At 41.5% G+C, this 23,644-nt stretch overlaps 1 protein-coding gene across 6 annotated transcripts in view; it reads right to left on the bottom strand.

Moving 5' to 3' along the window:
- The window catches only part of AGAP1 (ArfGAP with GTPase domain, ankyrin repeat and PH domain 1), a gene marked incomplete at its 5' end in the record, with an annotated part of 302,933 nt that overhangs the window by 258,577 nt on the left and 20,712 nt on the right, over positions 1 to 23,644 (bottom strand). The window contains one exon of one of the 6 annotated variants that reach the window (XM_083865715.1): positions 10,499 to 10,569. The exons of the other annotated variants lie outside the window; for them this stretch is intronic. Coding sequence (XP_083721841.1) covers positions 10,499 to 10,565 — 67 coding nt within the window. Of the gene's footprint in view, positions 1 to 10,498; positions 10,570 to 23,644 lie in introns of those variants that run through there. 6 annotated transcript variants of the gene reach the window in all.

The raw sequence follows: 23,644 nt of genomic DNA, 5'->3' as shown, positions 1-23,644 counted from the left end.
TCAAACCCATTTAAGTTATTGAAAAGTACAGAACACACCACTTCAAAAATCAAAATCATCACTGTAATCCAGGGTGCTTCCCTGTCTCAAAGGATTCCATCCTCCTGGGAGACCTGGTAAAAGGATCTGACTCCTCCATGAGGAGAGCTGCTGCTGCTCCTCTAATGAGCTTGGAAAGGAGCCTGTCCCTCTCCGGAGCAGTGGAGTGTCACTGTGCAGAACAGAACAGCAAAGGTCCCAGAAAACCCAAGAGATGGCAGTGATGGCTGCAGCAAACCCAGAGGAAGGGCCCTCCTCCTCCTAAAGATATCCACGGCTCTTCCAAGACATTTGAACAAAGGCGTCATCCCCACCGCATTCTGGAAGTAGATGTTTTCTAATGCCCAGAGGTTTGGAAAACCGTTCTAACCACAACCAAGCCACAGACTTGCTCCTCATTTAGCTATTTTGATAACAAAGCCAGGTCTCTTCCCTTGTCTTCTGCTTTCAGGTGATGGTTTGAGGTTTTAATCCAACATTTTGCAGCAATCCTTAAGTAAAAACAATTATCCCTTTGCGACTTGTTTAGGATAACTTCGCAATTTCAGTCATGTACCTCAGTCCCCTGAAGGCTACTGAACATTTTCTATTCCCTTACTGTATAATTAAACTTTTACTATGCCATGCATTTCTACCTCAACCCCTCTGCTTTACATTTGTCAACACACTTCACTCTGTCCTCATTGCATTCCTTACATTAGTTTATGCTGGTAAATTACATTCTTAGCAAAAAATGTTGCTCTTCGAAAAATACAAGCTTCTCCAACTCAACAAATATCCACACTGTCAGACAAAAATGTTGTGTAAGAGAAGGGTGACCCCACCAGGATTTTGTTATGCCCTTAAATCCACTAGGAACAGTGCATCTAAATTCACATTAAAACACGACACAGAGCAAAGTGTGCCCAGAAATAATGGCATTAATTCAGGAAGAAGTGATAAGCAAGAAAAAAACTAATGGGGGGGAGAGGAGAAGAGCTAAGACACATTACCCAAAACTGTATTTTATGACAACCCAGCCTAGGTAAGTCATAAATCTGCTTCATGAAATCTAGTGTTGGCAAAATTGAAATCAAATAAGCAAAGAAGAAACACTCACTATTCTTAAACAGAATTGGGAGTGACCTAAAACATCAGTTAAAAACCAAAAATCTTCATAAACAAAGATTTTGCTTGCAATCATTCCCTGTACTCCAGAAAGTATTCACACAGTTGCTACCCATGCCACACTTGCTTCTGTGAGGAGTGCTGAACACTGTTTAGGAAATACAACAATAACTGTACAAACAAGCTGTATTCCAGTTACATAATATTCCAAATTATACTTCTCTTTACATTTGTATAGCATTAAACCTGAAAGAAGATTGCCTTTCCATGGAAGGGATCTGGGAATCCACAGAACCCATGAAACAGCCAGAAGGCAAATGCTTCTAAGAAGTAGGTCACTCCTGCTGCTTCAAAATTATTTACAATCCCCAAACAACCCGCTGTAAACACAGCCCGCATTAACGTCGGAGCCATGATGGGCAAACCAAGCACGTGCACTCAGAGAGGGGAAATAAAACACTGCAGTTCAGCACTCACTGTCAAATAAGAGGTAACTCTCACATAATAGATGCTGACTAAAAAAAGCCACTTTCCTTGCACTGAAACAATAGCAGTTCATGTAAAATTTAGGCACAGCATTAATTTAATGAGGTATGACTGTCCAAAGCGCGTGACACAAAACATCTATGTGTGTTCCATGAGAATTTGGCTTCCTGTTTTGGAAAGCATACATTTGACCTCCTTTAAAAGTTGTATTTGATACTTCTCGCTATTTTCTAGGCAAGAAAAAGCCAATTACTTCCAAACCATGAGGCATTTTTGCCAGCCCCTCATTAGCTTCAGCTGATACCCACTAACTCTTCTGGGATACCAACAGCATTTGAGGGACCCAGCCTTCACACATTGCCTTCAATTTTCTGCCAGCAGTGTGGCAAATCACTGTTTACAGACAGCCACCCTACACTGAAGAGCTAAAACCCCATAAATTATAAAAGCCAGTCCATCAAACCTTATCTTCATACCTGCAATAATTCCGCAGTGCGACACTGCTTGACTTGGAGTCCCACTCCCCCTCCCAGCCTCCACATCACAGCACACTTGGAGCAGAGACTCCTTAAAAACCAACAAACTGAGGTCAACTCACAAAAGAAATGTGACTTCCTAATATTTCATTCTGCTAGCAAAACAAGATGCCTCTGCAGCTGTAATTGTCCTTGGAGCTCAGCCATTTACGTGCTTTCACTTTCCAGATAAAAATGACCCTCATCTTTCCAGGATACAGGACCATCAACAGGGAAAAAACATGTCACAGGCACCATTTATCCTACATAGGATGCATGTGTGGGGTTACCTAGGATGACCTTCCCCTCACTACACTCAGCTCAGCACCAGATGGGATTTAAATACACATTCCCCCCATCCTAATACTACTAAAACATTTCCCGCTATGGAAAATGCAGGAATTAGTACCTGCTACAGAACAAAGGAATTGTGGCTCAGACCAATTCCTTCCTGAACTGATTTGAAATGGTCACACAGAAAACAACAGACGATAGTCACTCCATGAAAAACAGTGAAAACAAAAATACCTTCTTAATTCAAACAGTGATAAAAAATATGTAATTAAAACTGCACAGGTAGCACCAACACACTTTTTTATTTACAATGTGCTTCTCCCCACAGGCATGCAAGGGGTCTGAGCACAGAGGAACTTTCCCTGGCTTGGTCCAAGTAGTTAGCTCTCACCAGCTGCAAACCAGGGAGACACCTCAGGGACCTTACAGAACTCCAGTCCTATCTGTTCAGTTGAATAAAAATCACCACAACCTTGCAAAGGTCAAAAGCTTTCTCTCAGAGACAAGAACTCCCAGTCTGTTTGCTACAAGTCTTACTACTTGACACAAAAAAAGAAGTCAAAAGTACCTTGTGGTTGGGAAGGTCGGGAAGGTCAGTGAGGCCAACTACAGGTACCTCACAAATAGAACAGGAGACCTGAACCATCACAGAACTATTTTTGCTTTTAAATTACCACTGTGTATGACCTTATCAAATGGAAAAAGACTTTCAAGGGAGATAAACATCAACTGATAAACCAGACTTGGAAAACCCAAGTCATTTTACTGCAGAGGCAGAGTAGCAGATTCGTTGACAGGCTGCAGCCAGGCCAGGGAGGGCATTGTCCCTCTCTGCTCTGCACTCAAACAGTTTTGGGCACCACAATATCAGAAGGATCTAAAGTTGTTGGAGAGTTATCCATCCAAAGGAGGGACACAAAAATGCTGAAGGGCTCAGAGGGGGAAGCTGTATGAGGAACAGCTGAGGTAAACTGGCTTGTTCTCCTGGAGGAGATTGAGGTCAGACCTCCTTGGGGGCTGCAGCTTCCTCATGAGGGACAGCTCCCATCTCTGTGCCCAGGGACAGCACCAAGGGAACGGCTGGAGCTGTGCCAGGGCAGGGTCAGGCTGGAGATAAGGAAAAGGTTCTTCCCCCAGAGGGTGCTGGGCACTGCCCAGGCTCCCCAGGGAATGGACACAGCCCCAGGCTGACAGAGCTAAGGTCGGTGCTGGGGGAATGCCTGGACTTGATCTTAGAGGTCTTTTCCGGCCTTAATGATTCCATGACTCTATATTGCTGCAGCACATGAACTAGGTAACCATGGAAAGCTGGGAGATCATTACAAAAGCAGAGGGAAACACAATAAAACAGGAATTGAGTAGATTCTTTTAGGATACTGGTACATTTAATTTTAATTATCTTCTGAAGTGCTGTTACTCCTCGTTGCCTTTCCAAAGCACAGCTGACCACAATGGTGATGAATTTGGTTTCAATCTGAATGGCCAAAAGTCAGGTGTCTTGTGCTGTATTTTAAGTTACTTTAGCAAAATCCAAGCCAGCTTGTATCGCAGCCTTGACATGATTTTGCTTAGGTTCTCCTAGCTTGCTTTCAGGTTGTGTGTATATTCCATAGGGTGCCTGTTCTGTAAGCACAGCTGTGCGTGAAATTTAAATACCACTTCCAAATCCCTAGAATGCTTTTCTAGCCTTAGCTAAAATATCCATGTATTCAATTATCACTTATCTCTTAGGAGTAAAATTTATTTTCATCATTAACCGAGCACGTGTCCATCAATTTTTAAAGCCACAGTTCTTCCAAGGGAGAGAACAGTAGCTGAAAGGGCTTTTATTTCCTTGTGGTGAAGGCATGCTAAAATAGACATAAAACGCCTGGCAGAGTGGAGAGCCAGGTGTCCAGTTTTTCCTCTTAATGGCTGAAGGCAACGAGCAAAAATAGCTTTGACCCACTTTTGCAGGAACCCATATGACCACTCTGTGTTAAGCTCATACGAAGACAAAACGCGCTCCTATTCTGTTAATTTATTCTCCTCAGAAAACAGCTGAACCAAAGGGATCTTTAACTCACTTCACATGCCATACACACTCACCAGAGTTCACCCCGGTAAAAAAATTACATTTATTTTAAAATACTCTTATTTTCAAACAAGTACTATAGCACAGTCTTACTGGGAGGAAGTGGAATTTTTAAAAAATGGAAATCAGGAATTTTTCAAGCAAGAAGCTTAAATAAAATCCTCATCGTAGCAGCAGTGCCTGCATCATTCCCACCAGGCTTACTCTGCTGCAAAAGCAACACTTACAGGGAATAATCATCAGCATACATATGGAATACTGATAAAGGCTTTGGAGAATACAGAAGCTCATCAGGATAACAGAATTACAAGAATAAAGGCAAGTTATTTACATATATTGAGCTACCCCTTCACATCCAGCCTTGTCTTTATTCTTGGAGCAACCCATCTTCCAGCTGATTTTTTAGCATTATAAGGGCAACACCAAACAGATACTTGCCTACAAGCAGAGCCGCTCATAAACTATTTCCAGATTCAGAAAGAGCAGCATCTTTTTACAGCACAGGTGAATCGGCCGTATCAGGCATATTTTAAAATTTTCTCCTTCAAGTTACAAGACACTGAGAAGAGTACCCTCAAATAGAATGGCTTGGGCTGGAAGGAACGTAAAAGCTCATCCAGTCCCAATCCCTGCCATGGGCAGGGACACCTTCAATGTCCCAGGTTGTCCCAAGCCCTGTCCAACCTGGCCTTGGACACTTCCAGGGATCCTGGGGCAGCCACAGCTTCTCTGGGCATCTGTAACAAATCCATTCTTCTCCTCTCTGTCTTAGAAGCCTTAAGAGTCTCACCCTTTCTCTGAGGACAAACATCAGAGCTGGTTTCCCCAGGCTGACCTCAGCTGACTTGAAGCCTCAGCAGTCACAAACACCTGATCTACATCATCCTTGGGTCCAGCTCTGCTTCTGTGAAACAAGATGGTCCTGAAGGTCTCTCCCAGCCCAAACCAGCCAATGAATCTGTGAATGCTCTACACACATACAAACACCACTGTCCTGGAAGTGCACTGCCAAAAGTTAGACAGCCTAGAGCAAGGGAAAGGACGACAACATCAAAAGTCACTGGAACAACCTGCATGGAAAGGGGTGTGGTGAACTGCACTTCCACACACACTCCAGCTCTCTGTTTAAACAGGGATGGGGATGATGGCATTAAATAAAAGGCTGACAGACATCAGCAGGACTAACAGGAGAAGCACAAGGCTTCCAAGCAGATCCCCTTTCCCTTTCTGTTATGGAGGAGGCACACCCAAGTGCACAAAGCAGGTGATAATTATTTAAAAGTTACAAAAAAACCCACCTCTTCCTTGCCCAATTATGAGGTGTGGATTTTAAACCTTCTGGAAAGGAAGCACCACAGAACTCATCAATATCCTCACCAGATCCCTGCACAGAAGACTGACAAGCCAAGTGCCATGAGCAGATGGTTCAAGGTTTAGCAGAAACCACTGTCATATGCTGATTTGCTATTAATTACAGAAGCTGTCATGATTACTGCAGTACTGCGCACTAAGGAAGGGTGCCAGAAAACACAGCCGTTGCAGAAGGTTTTTGACTAATAAGGTTTTTTATTAAAATACAGCATTTTTAGTGACCACAGGCTGAAGAACATACAATCATTGCATTTGCTACTACTACATACAAAATCTGACATTCCATGTGCAATGCTAAACCCAATCCTTACTGGTTTAGGGTGGAATCCCAGACTGGTTTGGGTTGGAAGAGACCTTAAAGATCATTCCATCCCCCATTGCCATGGGGAGACACTTACTGCATCCTGCTCCCAAATAATTGTTCCTTCTATCAGTCACCTTTACCCAAGTTTTGAACTGCTGACTTGAACGCTCAAGAGCATCACTAGATTTTGAGCAAATGCTGTCACTCATCACTTCTCTCACACATAAGTTGGTAAGAAGAATGTCAGCAGGTGAAAACAAAAGCTTACTTCACAATTTCTTATCTCAGCACCCCATCAGTTGAGGGACAGAACACAAATGACTTTGTCCTGCTAAAGTTTGCCTAAAGGGAGGGATAAAGCCACCCAAATCTCCATATTCCCAAAAGGTTTAATGGGTATGTAAACAGAAGGTTTTTATTTCCATCAACATTTTCATGACCCTCGAAGAATAGAAATACCAACAGCTCTCAGCCTATCAACTTCCCACCCTTAAAAAGACAATTTCCGTACGGATTCAGTACAGAGCAGGTTGTCAATAACAGCATAATAGAGATTTATATACCTATGTCAATTCCTAGAGGTTTTCACTCAGGAGTGGTAGTCATTTGTCCTTCCAAGTCTTATCAGTCAGAGCTGCTCAAAGTCCAGGCAGACAGGTATGTCAGGAAAATAGGTATCGAGAAAGGATAGAAACAACCAAAAAACTTCAGGAATTTCCTTCCCCTCAACACACAAATCCTATTAGCAGCTAAGTAGTTGTCACTGTAAATGACTAACAGCAAATATTTCATATATCATCTGGAAAGAGCCGAGCCCCTGAGATCTCATTATCAGAACCAAGTGCCCCAGATGACATGAATTATTTACTGCAAACCAGTGCTTTTGATTATGCATATGCATTATATGCTGAAGGTACATCTGTGCCCCAGTTTTAAACTACCACGTGGAGACAAAGCCAGAAACAGCTAAAATCTAACATTGATTCCACAGAACAAGACAATGCTCTTGGCTGGTGAGTTTACCCATCACATGTGATAGTACACAGATGCTTGCAATACAACCCGAAGGTAAATGATAATAGCTGGAGAATACAGGCATTTTTCTTCCTTTTCTTTTTGACATCCTGACAGAAAATTCTTGGTCTTAATCACCTGTACCCAAAGCAACCAGGTGATCCATTTCAGTCATCTGAGTGACAGCACACAGGGAGACACAGACACATCAGAACACACTCCTTCCCATTTCCCTCATCTGTTTCTATCCTCTACAGTGCAATTTCAGAAGGAAATCCATTACTCATCCCAGAAACCAACAGCTTGTGGATTGCAGCATCAAAACACTGACCATGGGGCTTCCTCCATTTCTTCTCCTCCTCTGCCTCTCAGAAAGCAACCTTAAGTGGGTTGCCTGACCACAATTTCATCAAAATGGAGTGAAAGCTCATCATCTTTTTTAGGACCACACCATAACACATGCATTTCATACTTCCATTTCATTAACATCCCATTCAAGAGGTGTTTTCACACTCATGCCTCTGACAGCTGTGAAGGTGCCTGCAGAGCAGGTAGACAGAATCTTCCATTTCAGTATTAAATCCAGTCTTACCTTTATATAGAATCATTATTTTCACATAACAGAATTTGGAATATTTTTAAGAGTAGTCTGAAAAACAGCCCAAGTGTGAATGAATACAACAGGCATTCCTGATGGAAAACAGACACCAATTATCACACCAATATCGGAGTGCTCATTCCCAGCACTTCATTAGGCTGATTTAAGACAGTTTTCATATATATATAACATAAACACCTTGCTCCTATACAGGGACCTCTTCTTTCTTGTGCTCCAAGTTTATTCCTCTTGTTTAATCAACCAGATGCTGACCTGAAGGCAGAAATCACCTAGAGGTGTAATGTATACAAAGAGTGGCTCAGCTCCCAACACCCATTTTAAGCACAACTCCACCCTGTGAAGACAGACCTTCAGTGCATACATTTAAGTTTGTTTCCACTGCTCTTTACAGCATGCACCTAGACTTTTTCTTAGAGAAGAAAGTGAAGGGTCTTGGTCTTGTGGTTTAACCCCTGGTTAAGGAGGAACATCCCTTTATAGCACCTCTCCCTTATCAATTTGGATATACTGACAACCAGAACAAAGCATGGCACATACACCAAGCCAACAAGGCACAGAAATATGTGTCTTCAAGAGACCTGTAAGCATCCTACACTGTTAATTTTAACCACTAAACCAGGTATCTCAAAAGAGAACTTCTAAAAGCAGTGGATTTGATGTCCACAAACCCTTCTGGAAAGCTACCCATAGGCTGAGAGTATCAGACAGAGAAATAGGATACAGGGAATAGCATCTCAGGTTACCTCCTGCCTGTGGTAAGGGCAGGGGAACAGTGTTAGCTCTTGAAAGCAAACCAGCACTGACCCCTGCCAGATCACTTCCTAGTTTTCAGGGTTAAGATTTATTTTCTCCTAAACCACTCAAATCTACATTCACATGCCAAAGAAATACAAAGAACATGAGTTTGCAAACATAAGCAAGGTAACATTTTATATCTATTGGTGCAAAGACAAAATAAACCGAGGTCCTCACTTTGCTCCCAAATACATCTAAAACTGGAATTGCACTTGAGACCAATGCTAGTGACCCAAATCCTTCCTCCTTTTGCATTCTAAATCTTCTCATTCCCAACACTGACATCCTCCAGCCCCTCCCCAAAACACCCAGCTTTCCTCTAACAGCACAGTGCCAAAGACCTTTCCCTTGAGATTTTCATATTACATCCTCTCCTGCAACAGTCCCCGGTTGTCTTCCCCAAGCTTCCTCCCGCAGTCAAAAGAAGAAAGGACTCGGCACATCCAGGGAACAATCCTCGTACACACCAGGCTTTGGGATCCCCGGATCTGAGAGGTTCATTGCCACAACTGTTCTCATGTCACACACTGCCTGTCCCTCTCCCGGCTCCGCAGGCAGGAGAAGGGAACTATTGAGCTCAGCTCCTGCATCTGCACACAGCTGCACCTCTGCAGTTCACTGCTGGCCTTGTCTGAATCAAAGAGTGGGGTTTTAAAATTCAGGTGACCATTTCCATGAGCTCCTCGGCATTTAGCAGCACTGAGAAATACACTTTGCTACCAAGCTTAGCCTCAGAATAATGGCCAGTATACCTCACATTTCTAATTTATCACTGCAAATTTACAAGTAGATTCAATAAGTAGTATAAACACAGAAGTGTAATAGATAAATTACCAGTCCTAGAATATTTTAACCTGGAGCAAGTACAAAATATAAAAGCTGAGGTTATTTTGATTATAGATTTCAGCTGTGGTTTTGATGTAAAGAAGCACATTGGACATGAACTGACCCTTTGACCAGAACTGGCAGCAGGAGCTCAGAAACAGGCATGGTCACCAAAGGTACCCTAAAATGTCTGTTTTAGAGCAACAGCCCAGAGCTACCTGAAATTCCAGGTCTCCCCTTGCCACAGTCAGGGCTAGTTTTTTCCTAGCAGCAGTAAACCCACCACCCTAAGCGTAAGACCTGAACTGACAAAACACAGGAAAAGCTGCCCTAATCAAATAAAGCAATGATAATTTGCAATCAGAATTTCTGTGTCATGCCTTACACACTAACACTGAATTAGGAGATTTAGGAAACTTCCATGGATTGAGCTTTACACCTGTGTGCATGGGCTGATACAACACTAGAAGAGGAAAGGCTTAGCACTGTGTTTTGTGAATTGTTTTAGTTCTGTTATTTCACAGTATGACAGGATAGCCTAAGTGGGAAGGGACCCCTAGGGGTCATCACTCCATCACTCCTGGCCCTGCACAGACACCCCCAACAATCCCACTCTGGGCCTGACAGAGTTGTCCAAACCCTCCTGGAGCTCTGGCAGCCCAGGGACTGTGTTCATTCCCTGGGGAGCCTGGCCAGTGCCCTAGCACTCCTCAGCCTTGTATTATTCAGCTTCCCCAGTGCCAACTCACAAACCTTTAAACAGGGAAGATTCTTGAGACATCCACAATCAAAATTCCACATTCCCAATCGTTAATCCCTTCTTTAACACATTCTTTCTCTGCTCTCCCTAGGTGTGAACCCTGGACATTCTAATTCCCTTAACGCAGCCTAGGAGACATTCTCATTCTCAACTCCCAGTACATTTATTTGCTCTAGAAATATTGGTACAGCATCCCCAGACAGCCACAGCACACGTGCATTACCAGGACCATGACACACACAACACACGTGTAGCATCTGAAGTCAGAATTACCTCTTTTGGGAAGCTTACTCACACAAACTAATGATTCCAGATGCTATTTCCATATCAGCAAGCACTCCTTCCAGGGCATTGTTTTCCATATGGTCCTGCACAAACAAGCTTCTAGAAAGCTCACAGTTATTCTCACTGCTGTAAAACAGGAAGAAAGGAAAAATACAGACCCATAAATTGCTTATATTAAGTTCATTTATTCTACGGACAGTGCATAACTGTCACAAAACAGTTCACCATGAGTGGTAACTTTCCACAAAGCTATGACAGTCAATTTATGGCAAGTTTTACTTTTGCATACAAGGAAAAAAAGAGTCAGTGCCAACATCTATAAAATTTATATAAAAAAAAGAAAAATGGCATCTCCTTAGGCACTTTTCCTTTTTAAAAAAAATCTCTGAACTCACAGTCATACATGTCTCACTAAGTAAAAACATGCTGGGAATGTTCAAACTCCTCTCATGGTGTCTGAAATCTCTCAGCTCTGGGTTTCTGTTTTGGTTTTGTTTAACCTTGGCCTGTAAACTCTCATTGTCAGCCACACCTCCCATAACTCTTCGCATGGAAAGAGATTTTAAAGTTGAAGCACAGGGATCTGAGCTCTCTCTCCAAAGCAAGAGCTGAGCACAAGGCATAAGTCCCACAAGAGGTACTTATTTAACACCATTCTTCCTGACACCTCTGGGGAATTTTCTAATGAAAGTGGGTAGCTGAGAGGTTCAGAGGCTTCAGTTTCATCCTGTGAAGCAGCAAGACAGAGTGAGAGTGGAATAATCTCAGGGCTTCCAACCCAGAGACAGCAGTGCAGCACATCAAAGTTATTGTGCATCATGTTGTACTGTCCTCTGAAGGCTCTCTCCAAATGATGCAACATAAAATTCTTCACTTAGAGGACTCACTGCAAGTATTTCTTTAGATATAAAGCAGGTGGAAATGGCAACATGCAAACAATTTATAGGGGCATCATCAAAACTGACTTTAAAAACTGTCCTACTACTCTTTAGGCAAAGGCAGCACTATGCTGCTGCAACTACTACCATTTGTGAGGTTAAAAACATTTAAGTATCAAAAAAGGGGATTTAACTTGTAGTTTGTGAGGTTAACAGGAGGATTTTATACTGTAAGCAAGTCTCTGGGTCAAGATAAGCCCTCAGAGAACTCAGACACGCAGCCTCAGAGCCTGGATTCAGCTAAATCGGCTTCCTTCCTTTATCTAATTTTAAAAAACAGGATGAAATGTTATAAACCAAAAGGCAAACTAGAAAACTGCTGTGAGAGAATCAATTCTCATTGTGACTCATACTGTTAGAAGAGCCCCAAAACACTCTTATAGAAAGAGTACTAATTACTTGCGTTAACTGTGCAGAAAATGGAGAAAAACCAGGAAAATCCCCCTGATGCAGCAGCATTTTGAGTCAAGAGTCCTGTTTTAAACCAGCTTTCTTAATTTCTTCTGCAAGTCCTACAAAATGCAAAAACAAACTACAAGTTCTCCTTTTTCCTACATATCACTTGGCGTTTATCCCATCTTCAAAGGACTAGAGAATCCAGTTTTACTTCTGTATCTCATTACCTCCATCTACTGGCAAGAGCTGCTCCTGGTTTATAAACCCCCTCCGGACCTAGTCCATACTAAATTAAAACAAACAAACAAACAACACCCCAAAAAACCACAACTTATTTCAAAAATATTGATAATTAAGTAGGTGAGAAAGAAGAACACAAATAATTCAATTCCAAAGCACCTGAAGGCACGGGCCAACTTACAGACCTCACACCACTTTTTTTCTGATGTCTAGAATAAATTCCTCCCAATCAATGTATGAAATATATCTTGGGGTTGAAAATCAACAGCAGAAACCCCAGCCTAAGAGTCCCTTTAAAATATTAATGTGATTTCCCATTAAACTTCACAGCCTTTACTGGTAACACGTTAGACATAAAATCAGAAAATGCTACGGGGGGGGGGTTGGATTGAAAGGGACTGCAAAGCCCAACTCATCCCACCCCCTGCCATGGGCAGGGACACCTTCCACTCTCCCAGGTTGCTCCAGGCCAACCTGGCCTTGGGCACTTCCAGGGGTGGGGGGGGAAGAATAAAAGAAGCAATTACAGCTTCTATTTAAAAAAATTTCTGGACTAGCACAAACATCCCAAGGCAATCACACTCCCAGCCTCTATTCCTACACCACAGTTCTTCTGCAAACCAGTTCTTCAAAACAAATTAACGACAAAATAAATAACACTACAATTCAGGCACATCAAAACATATTTTTAACTAATGAAAGCTGGTGGTCTCTACAATCTTGCTTCCTCTTAATCCTTATTAGGTGGGATCTTCAAACGTGCCTGGAAATTTTCCTTATATTCAGCTGTTCTTTGTAAAGTATTAGATTATTTTAAGACATCAAAACTATTTGTTCTAATGCAAAATAAAATGCATGTTTTCCTTTTCCCCAGACCGTTTTATGTTATCTATTGTATTGCTCCATGTCCCCAACTCTCATAATTGTCAGCAACCAGAAGAGGGCAACATTTTAAATCGTATGTAAAACCACCACCAGTTCAATCAGCTGCAGAGCACTGGGGACACACTTAGCCTTACCAAAAACCACCAGGTTTTCTCAAAGCTCCACATTTATCACGTAACAAGTAAAATTTCCATTTCCTTTTTCTACAGATCCAAGATCTCCACTGAGTGATTTGATCAGAATATTTTTTAAGCAGTGATTTAAGTATTTTTCCATCAGCACTGCAGTATCAGGATGCTTCAGCCCAAGCACAACTGTTCTGTAGATACAGGACTGTTAACCTGCACTACCTCATGCAGTGATTTAAAAAATGAGACCTTTTCTGAAGCATTTCAGACTCTTTATTTACCACACTGTGTTCCCAAAATACACTCAGTTTGCACAGCTCAGTTTTTCATGCAACATACTTAACTTTCACAATAAAGTCAAAATGACAATACACTTAAGACAAGGGAAATGCAAAACCTTTTCATTTCATGATAAATAACACACATTCAGTTGTTCTTTGAAATTCAGTGAGCAAAACATGCTCTGATCCATCCAAGACAGTGCTGCTCACTGATCCACAAGCAGAGCCACAAAATTCTCTAAGAGACTGCTGCTATGGTGATGCCTCTTCCAGAGTGAGCAACATCCACAAAAACACCATGCAGAAACACAGCAAAAAAGCTCCTCTGGGTTTTAAATAGTAAATTTCAATTTGGGGAGTGAAAGAGAAATGTAACCATGGAAAAACAGCTTCAAGAAAGAATGTGAATGCCCTCGATCAAAGTTAAACCTGGGATGCACCCAAGAGGTTCAGTTTTCCTTACATGGATGCCCAACAGGCTGCATTAGTTTCATCTTTAAAAAGTCTACTGTTGTTAAATCTGATTTTCAGCTGTTCCTCAATGCCTGGCATAGTTTACACCTGAGAATGAACCTGTGCCTATGAGTTTGTTCACACTGTGCTCAATCAAACCTGCTCTAACTTTACCTGGTCCAGGCTGGTGCTGGCTGTGAGGCACCCAACAAGGAACCGGCATCTGAGAGTATCCAAGACTAATCCCTGCCTGACAACAGAATATTCCCAACTTGGATTGGTTTGGCTGTAAGGATGAAGATGCTTGGCATTCTGTATCAGAATCCTTCAAGATTTTACCCCAGTTTCCATGAGAACTAAGTACTTACTTTGTAAGTCAGGCTGATGTATTTAAAATTCTCCACAGTTTTATAGATGTATTGAGTTTTAAAATACAGTAAAATATTTTCAAGGTATGACATAAAGAATCAAATTTTACTTCATAACTAAGCTCCAGTCATGGAAAATGTCAAAATTTCATAAAAGGAAAGTAAGCAAAAAAAGGAATAAAAATTAAAGTCACAGAAGAAATGGAAAGGCCACACTGATTTACTAATACTGGTTTAAATATTCAGTCCCAGGCTGATCTTTCCCCAGTGATCTAGCAGGAAACTGAATCCAAACCGCCCTTTTGAACCGACTCCTGAATACCAAGAGTTTGGGACAAGAAGTGGCACTTTTTTTCCAGTATGTCCAGATAAACTGGCCCTTAAGCCTGACTAATTAGGCAGCTGTTTAAGGGAATGAAAGATCATGAACCAAAAAGCTCATAAGCCAAGATCAAACAGCTCTGTTTTGTATGTGTATGATCCCTCTCAGATGTTTTCCCAGAACTGCACTTCCTGTGCAGAAGCTGCTTTAAGCAAAATATTCACACAGACCTAAAATTTAGAAGGTAGGACAAGTGTCTGTTAATAAAAAAAGCTTTTAATTTATCTTATTCTGAAAAAGTTAAATGTCTAATTAGTTCTACAGTCACATATTTAATGAAAACAGAGCACACAGCATCCTCATCCTCCTTCAGGCTTCTCTTGCACTCATCCCTGTCAACAGTCAAATAACCAGTTCTAGAAATACTGAGTCAGACATCAATATTGATAAAGGCTTTTTATTAAGTTGAAAATCGTTTTGCATTCTTATTCCTCTGCCAGGATTGTATATTGTTTTCCATTTATCCATCTACTGAAGTACCAACATTCCAATTTTCCCAAAAAAGACTCTTTCAACAAGCTGTAAGCTCATGATCGTAATTCAGATTGTTTCTTCCCATATATATAGTACATACCTTATTTACCCTGTTTCCCTTCTGCATATTACACCTTCTATTCCAACTACAGAAAACTGACTACATTTAAAATAGAATATTGTATTTCCCATCAAACCAAGACCTGCAAGGCCCAGAGCCAGTATTAAAGGTTTATGGGAATTCCAAACCCCTGGATACTCATTAGCAAATGAGTCTGCAATACCAGGTTCCTGGAAGAAGATTTTGACCTCACTTGCCAGTAATCTTTGGAATTTCATTGCACTGACACTACAGGAAGCTGACTTCAACATCCTTCTGCTTCCAAAAGTCACCTGAATTAGTGGTATTTGAGTTCCTTGTGTATCAACCAATTCTGCTTTTATTAATATACCAATTATGAATGTAAATTACTTTGCCATATCACAATTTATAGATGGTCATAGCTGAGGATACTGGAATGGTAAAACTCCACAAAATCAACTGAAAATAAACACAGAATAAGCCCAAGTGTTCTCTTTTTTAACAAGTTATTATAAGAGGTGCTGGTAGAGGCAGTGATAAATACAGTTTAGGCAAAGCTACTCAAACTAACATAATGCTTCCTCATGGAAGAGATGATTCATGCTGGGGATCAATATTTCACCTTCAGAGATCATGAACAACATCTACATCTTCTCCTCTGCACAGGTACAACCAACTAATCAGGAATGATCTGCCTGTAGCATTTATGCTCCTGCTCTGTTCTGCCAATAGACACTGCTCACAAATATTGTCTGGTTCAAGAAAAGTATCTGTCAATCCAGCAACTACTTTGCAATATTTTAAGAATATCATGAATATGGCTAATCACAGTAGAAACAATCTTGTGCTCTGTCTTTAGTGCAACATTTCATCTCTATTCACAACAACAATGAGAATTTTTAATTTTTTTTTTTAGAGATTAGGCACGTTTATTAAAAATATCTTGATGAACTGGAAGGTTCTTTCTCTGATTACAGAGCCCCATCTCTTTCTTTAGTTCATTGCACACTTCCCAACACCTGAGGACTTTCAATTAATCACTGAAATTCCTGCAAAACAGAAACGCTCTATTTAGTCTGAATAGCCTGGGCCTTTGGAAACTTTTCCAAATTTCTCTTCTCCATTTCCAGAGTCAGAATGCTTTTAGCAGCTTGACAGTATTACTTTGCTATAGAAGACTTTTTAAGAACTTCAACTCATTTGTAACTGCTACTTACAGAATCTCAGACTGGTCTGAGTTGGAAGGGACCTTAAATCTCATCCAGTTCCACCTCCTTCCACTATCCCAGGTTGCTCCAAGCCCCATACAACCTGGCCCAGAGCACTTCCAGGGATGGGGCAGCCACAATTTGAGATCTCCGGTTAAGGCTGCCTCTCTCAGATCCTGGCTTGAAAAGTACTTATCACCTACATATGAGAGAACAAATTTTAAACAAACCCACTCTAAAAAATTCTTTCAGTTCCTCGCACCTAAAAGTCCGAAAGTTAGAAAATTCCTTGCTATCCATTTTTCAAACCATGTGGTTGAATTTGGTCACCATCAGGATCTCCAGGATGCAAGATCCAAGCAGGCACTGATGCTGCCAAGAGTTCAATTGACAAGAGGCTGAGGAGCATCAGGAAAATGCTACAGAACCCCATACCTCATTTTCATAAAAGCTGACACCGGATCATATTAGTTGCAATTCAAATACAATAAATACCACCAGCATGTATTTATGTTTACCAGGAGCACATTTTTTTCTTGTGTTATTAACTTTACACCATTAACATGTTGTTTTGACTGCTACCAAACCCAGATGAGTTCATATTGTGTAGAACTTAATTAGTGCTTAATTTCAAAAACAGAAAATGGAACAGTTTGGGAGTGGGATTTATGTAGGGTGGTTTTTTTGCTGCTGTTGTTGCTACTGTATTGGGGTTTTTAAAGATGCTTCCATATTTCTGTCTTCCCAAAGAGACTGCTTGAAGCAAAGTCATGAATTCTGTGTATTATCAGCTTTCTGAGCAGACAAGGAGCACTTGCTCCTTATCACCACCTTTGCATTTACTTGTACCTGTTGCTCCTGGGATAACAACAATATGCCTGAGGCTTACAGCACATCTGAACTCCCAAAAAAAGGCACTTCTTAATGTGGATACTCCCTAAAGGAAAAAAAATGAAGTAAAGATGCTTAAAAGCACAGACATCAATTTTTGTGTTATACATACAAAGTTTATTCATCATTAATGACAAACTTTTTGTCACATCACATCTTCATCATTATCCCCTAATTTAATATTCAGACACATCTGCAGACATTAACTGAGTCTTGAATGTTGCCACAATATTTTCAGATGTCCTCCACAGAAAATATTTCTGAAAAGAAGCTCAAATTAATGTAACTGCAGGATTGTCTCTGGATGGGGCACTCAGTGTTCTGGTCTGCTTGACAAGGAGGTGCCAAAGGCTGAACTTGATGATCTTGGAGGCCTTTTCCAACCTTAACAATTCCAGGTTCAGGAAGAGAGAAACCACAGCACTCAGAATTCTGTCAGACAGAAGTTTCATTTTGCTATTTTTTTAACTACCTGAAGACAAAATATAAGGCTATGAAAGTAACTCAAGAGTTGCTTATAGCACACAAGTAACATGAAGCACCTGAACTCTTCAGTGCAAATACTGAACTCTGCTATAAACAATTATTTAACAATTTTTAATTAACCTGCTAATCTTCCAAACCCCCACCTGCCTAAAAAAAAAAAATACATTTCCCAAATTGTGATATACTCCATGTGTTCATTTTGCTCTCCCAGGGGAAGAAGCTGCTACCATTACACCTGTGCCAGGAATCCATACACTTAGATCCCAAGGATTTCTTATAGAATGGGTGTCTTAAGTCTGAGGAAGAGAAGGTTCCAGGGAGACCTGAAAGCCCCTTCCAGTGCCTAAAGGGGCTCCAGGAGAGCTGCAGAGGGACAAGGGATGGAGAGACAGGACATAGGGAATGGCTTCCCACTGCCAGAGGGGCAGGGCTGGATGGGATATTGGGAAGGAATTGTTCCCTGTGAGGGTGTGGAGGCCCTGGCACAGGGTACCCAGAGAAGCTGTGGCTGCCTCTGGATCCCTGGAAGTGCCCAAGGCCAGGCTGGATGGAGCTTGGAGCAGCCTGGGACAGTGGAAGGTGACCCTGCCATGGCAGGAGTAGAACCAGATGACATTCAAAGGCCAGTTCCATCCCAAAACACTCAAGGATTCTGCAGTGATTCCATAAGTGCCTTTACCTGAACCACTCCAGTAACATTCAACTCACATTTCCAAAACTTGGCCTGATGAGAAACAACCAATTTTACATCTTCTCCCTAATAGACTATAGTTAAGCACTGGAAAACTGACTTTTTATCAGCTACAGAATTAAGGCTAGCAAGATTTGGGGCAGTCTAAAATTGTGACTATCGTGGTCATGTAAATGCCAAAAATTCACATTCCCCACAACTATAACTTGATTGCACCTTGTGGCTACAGTATACACAAGATATCCCTAAGTAGAGTTCAAAAAAAAATAAAGAGCTTTGAAAAAAGGGATTATACTATGTAAACTTCCTATTTTTTCTCACTCAGAAAAAAAAAATCTATGAATAAGTAGTTCTTTTCAAACATTTCAGTAATAGTGTATCTTCTCCTTTAACCAAACATTATCACAAAAAATTCCTTCGGGGGTTTCTATAGAAGTTTTCAATATGAGGAGGAGAAATCAAATGTCAATGAGGTTTCCTTTGCCAGAGAGTAAGGAAAGGCAAGGGAAGCACATCACCGGAGAATTAGGAGGATTACAGGCCCCACAGACTGACAGCAGTTCAGGTTTCCATGACTTTCTCAAACTGAAAGCAGCATGTTTTGAAGCCTGTTACATTCAGCATTCATTCTGTTGCATCTACTTGCATTGCATTTTCTCTATACACAAGTCAGGCTGAGCTGCTCCTCAGGTTTTTGCTAAACCCTCACAGTATCTGCTTTGCAGCAAGAATCCAAACGGCAGCAGGCAGTGAAGCTCTGCCTGACCAAAGCATTCCAGACACCAGCTGAAGCAGCATCCTGGGCAAGTCACTCAGTTTCAGATCCCTAAAAATTACCTATTGGTGGAGAGCTCACAAACACAAGAAGAAAACACTAAGTCCACAGTGGAAGATCTGGTGTCTCAACAGGAAGAAAAGGAATCCATCTGACTTATCTCCATCACACTCTCACTAAAACAGCCTCACAGAAATAGAGCAGGTCATGAATTTTCTGTAAGGAGAATTGTACAAGCCCATCAAATATTAAAAAGCACTGCAGATGTCTGCAGTCCTTTCTAAAAGCTTTTTTCAGACGAGCAAAGAGGACACATTAATTAATTAACTGTTTCCAAACATTCCACTTGTACAGATCATTACCTTTCTTCAGATGTTTTTAATAGAAAATTAGCCTGTTTCTCCAGGGTTTTCATTCCAGAGCTGCTCTCTAACCATAACAATGTTTGTTTATCCAGGCTTTCAGAAGACTTCACAGAACCTTACTGCTTTCTGCATAACCTAAAGCAATAGCTACATCTCACTGATTTTCAGAAAGCCTCTAGTATTAGCCACTTCTCCAGGTTACCACTTGCACAAGCAAAAACCTTAAGTAAAAAAAATTTGAAATTACTTGCACTGCAAAAAGAGCCTCTTGAAAATTATCAGGATGTGTATGAATCACTTCAGCTTATTGAATTACTGCATCTACCCCACAATCCAACTTAATGGGGTTTCATCAATTAAATTTCTCTCCATCAAACACATCTCCCTGTCACATGACACAAACTGAATACCTACAGAGAGAACTGAATTTTCATCAAATCCAGCTGCAAGGTACCTCCCTGAATAATTCTGGCAGGATCGACTTGTTTGTGTTCCAAGCAATCCTTCATTAGTGCATTACTTAAAAAACCTGTCATAAGATGCCTGTCTCTAAATAGGAAACCTACTCAAAGACATTATTCCAGAACAGACACTGGACTGAAAGCTGAAAAACATCATACCTATATTCGAAATGCCATCTCCTTCCAGTTCCTTTGCAGCAAATAACATCCTTTCCAAAAATGCCAGTTGCAGAAATCAGCTTGTGCACTGCTTAGATGCACCTGTGCTCGTTCAAACACATCCTCCAGGCTTTGGTCAGAGAAGAACAGAGCTCTCTGAGGGGCCAACCTCAGCCACCCCAAGCTACAGAGCTCCTTTTACATCATCCCAGGCAATAATTTCCTCCTCTTACATAAGAGGCAGAGCTCCCAGGTGCCCCCGTTTCCAGCACGGAGCTGGCACTGCAGGAAGAGTCTGCGCCTGCCCCGTGCCCAGGCCAGGCTCTCCCATGCACTGACTGAGATCAACACTTTGGGATCACTGCTCCTCAGGGGCTCCAAAAATAGAACACCAGCTGCTATCAGAGCCCCTGTGCTGATACCCAGTACCACTGACCAAGTGCCACATCTAACACTTCCTATTTCCTCAATGCCACAACCAGACAGATTTCAATTGCACTCTGTATCTGACAGTGAAAGGCTGCCCGTATCAATGTAGTTCTTAGCTTGATAACCAGGGTATAAAAACCCAAACAAACCTTTTTTTAGCATAACCTTGTGTTCCAGCTGTGGTTACTTCAGGCTTTAGATGTTGTTTCAGGATTTGAGAAGCAGCTACAAACTGGAGACCCTGCTCAGATTTCCCCAGCACCAGTGCAAGAGACCATTCTCCATTCACACGCAACTGGCATTGACAACTGGCACTGACACTCTTGGATACAACAACATGAATTTATTATGAACTGAATCAGCTTTCAATTAATCAGATTAGCACCCCAGCTGTGAATACATACTCTTCAGAACCTTATTCTTGAACTGTGACCTCCTGTTATCTCACACTATCATAGAAATTTAATCTGTCAAACAATCCAGTACAAAGTCCATGCAATTACATCCGCTTAAGTACAAATCCACGCTTGGCAATAAGCCCTCGACAGATACATCTTGTTCATACGTCAGTCAGGTTTTGTTCAAGTAATTACAGCCTCTTTCTTACTGGAAACAGCTACTGATATTTGAAAAGCCTCAAATTTCCAAAGCACTGAAGGGCAAGCCAAGCCTGGGACTTCAAGTTTTATGAACAGCAAATTGAAGCAGGGACATGAAGTCAGGATCGCTGAGGCTTGCTATGGACTGTCGCCACCCGCCAAGGCCCGGCTAGCTCTTCTGGGGGCAGCGACCTTCCCTAGCGAGTCGCCTCTAAAGAAGCAGCCTCAGTTCAGGTGGCACAGGCACCCCGGTGCAGTGATTTCTGTGAGCTTAGCTCTGGCCGAATTTGAAAAGTGCCTGATTACAGGGGGGTTAGGCTCAGAAGCAGAACAATTTAGAAAATTAATAACATACAAGGCCTTACAGAGTCTCTCAATGGGAGACAACGTCTCTGTAATGGACCAGTCAGTCTATCCAACTGCAGCAGGGAGATTTCATTAACATTCACTACTAACTGCTCTGGCTATAAAATGCAGATCAAGCTAAATCTTGTCATGATACCACCTGTACTTTTCTTGACAGAGAGAATTTGGTTATTGCACCTCCCATCTTTCTGGTTTTAACCAATGAACACCTCAGATGGTTTAAAGTGGAACAGAAGGGATCAGAAGCATGAACTGCAACACATTGGAGAGGCACAATACAGCCTAAAGCAGAAACCACGTTCTCTTATTTCTTACAAAAATCCCTTGTGTAGGTCTTTTCTTTTATTCCTTTCATCCTCTCTGAGAATGGTGTTCATGCAGATTTCAGCTCAAATAAAGTGTATGCATTGTACCTTAACTAGTTTGTAATATGCAGCAAGAAAATAAAATTGGACTTCAGTTATTTATAATAGCACATAGGCTATAAGATACCTACCTGTTTAAGCAAAAAAAAATGAATAGAAGGATCCCACAGAACTTTGCCTTCTGTCTATTCACTCCTCAGATTACAAATGCCCCACAGATTCTTTTCAATGTAACCAACATTATGCAACAGAACTCTATGTCAGACTGCAATCTCCATTTACAATTTTTAAAAATATACAAGCCAAGAAATACTCTCATTACCCTCCATCCTTTGTACAAAACACCTATAATGGCTTTACATTTGTTAAATCAGATGAAACTTAATACACCAACTTACAGAGGAAAGCGAGTTCTTGAGTCTCATTCCCCTATTCAGTTTCTACTTATTCAGGTGTTATTGATATAAGTCTGGACCGATGTTTTCAGTTTCTGTAGTATAAGAGCCATGTCAGAAGATTTATTGACTCAGAGCTACCACTCTTTTCTACCTGAAAACATGTTCAAAATGCTGTCTTTTCACTTTGCTCTTCAACTATCACGTTTGGTTAATTCTGAGCCCTTTAGCAAATGTTACATCATAAGAGTGTTGCCTAATGTCTTTAAAGCAGTCATGATCAACCACAGGAGATTTTATTCAGTTTTATAATTATAGGTAATTATCTAGGTCTAAACACTCTACACATTTTTTCAGTTACAACTGTTGCTTCAGTAAACCTTCCTAAGTAGGAGGTAGTGATTTCCTCTAGCATTATTAAGGAGTTATTAGTTAGAGGAGTTGATTCCTCTTTGCTGGAATTATTTTATAGCCAATTGTCAGAACATTATGGCATCACCCAACCCAACAGAATTAAGTCCTCATCATTCTTTAAAAGGCTTTCCCGTTATTATAATCTGATAAATGTAATTCAGCTATTACTCAGCATTGTTTATTCACTGCTTTGGCTGTTTGCTGGTGTTTGTTGATGCAGCAGAGGGTTGGTTTAAGCTATAGGAAAACACCTGCAGGGCTAATCCTTGAGCAACGACTTCAGCTCCTGCACACACCCCCATCCTCACAGGAAAGCTTTCATCTCTGTTTTCCATACACAAGACATGACAAACAATTTATCATGGAACAGTTTGGGCTGGAAGGGACACCAAAGCCCACCTTGTTCCACCCCCTTCCACACCTTCCACTATCCCAGGTTGCTCCAAGCCCCAATGTCCAGCCTGGCACTTCCAGGGATCCAGAAGCAGCCACAGCTTCTTTGAGCACCTTCTTCCAGGACCTCCCCACCTCACAGGGAACAATTCTGGACCAGCTATTTCAAGTTTTAAATGATCTTGCTTCACACATCAGCTGCACTCCTGCTACTCAGCACAGACTTCCAGAGAACAGGCAGCTGCACCTGGCTGCTTTAGCCCCAGAGGTCAGGCAGAATTAAACCACAGGTTTGTCTGGAGATCCAAGTGCATTTGTAGCCACCATATCCCACCCTCACTTCCCACAGATGCCTGGGACACGAGGCAAACCACAGAAGACACAGTCATGAACTGAGCAGCTTATCCTCAAAATACTGCAGGTTTTCAGAGTGAACTGAATCAACTACATGGGCAAAAATAAGCCCCTGGGAGCAGCAAGTCTTGGGCAAATGGCCAGCACAATCCATCCTGTATTTATCTTTTTATTACAA

This window comes from Zosterops lateralis (genome assembly GCF_965231275.1).
Source record: "Zosterops lateralis genome assembly, chromosome: 7".
In the NCBI taxonomy this organism is placed as follows: Eukaryota; Metazoa; Chordata; class Aves; order Passeriformes; family Zosteropidae; genus Zosterops; species Zosterops lateralis.
The sequence above is the reverse complement of the archived record's forward strand: the minus strand, read 5'-3'. Positions and strand labels throughout refer to the sequence as shown.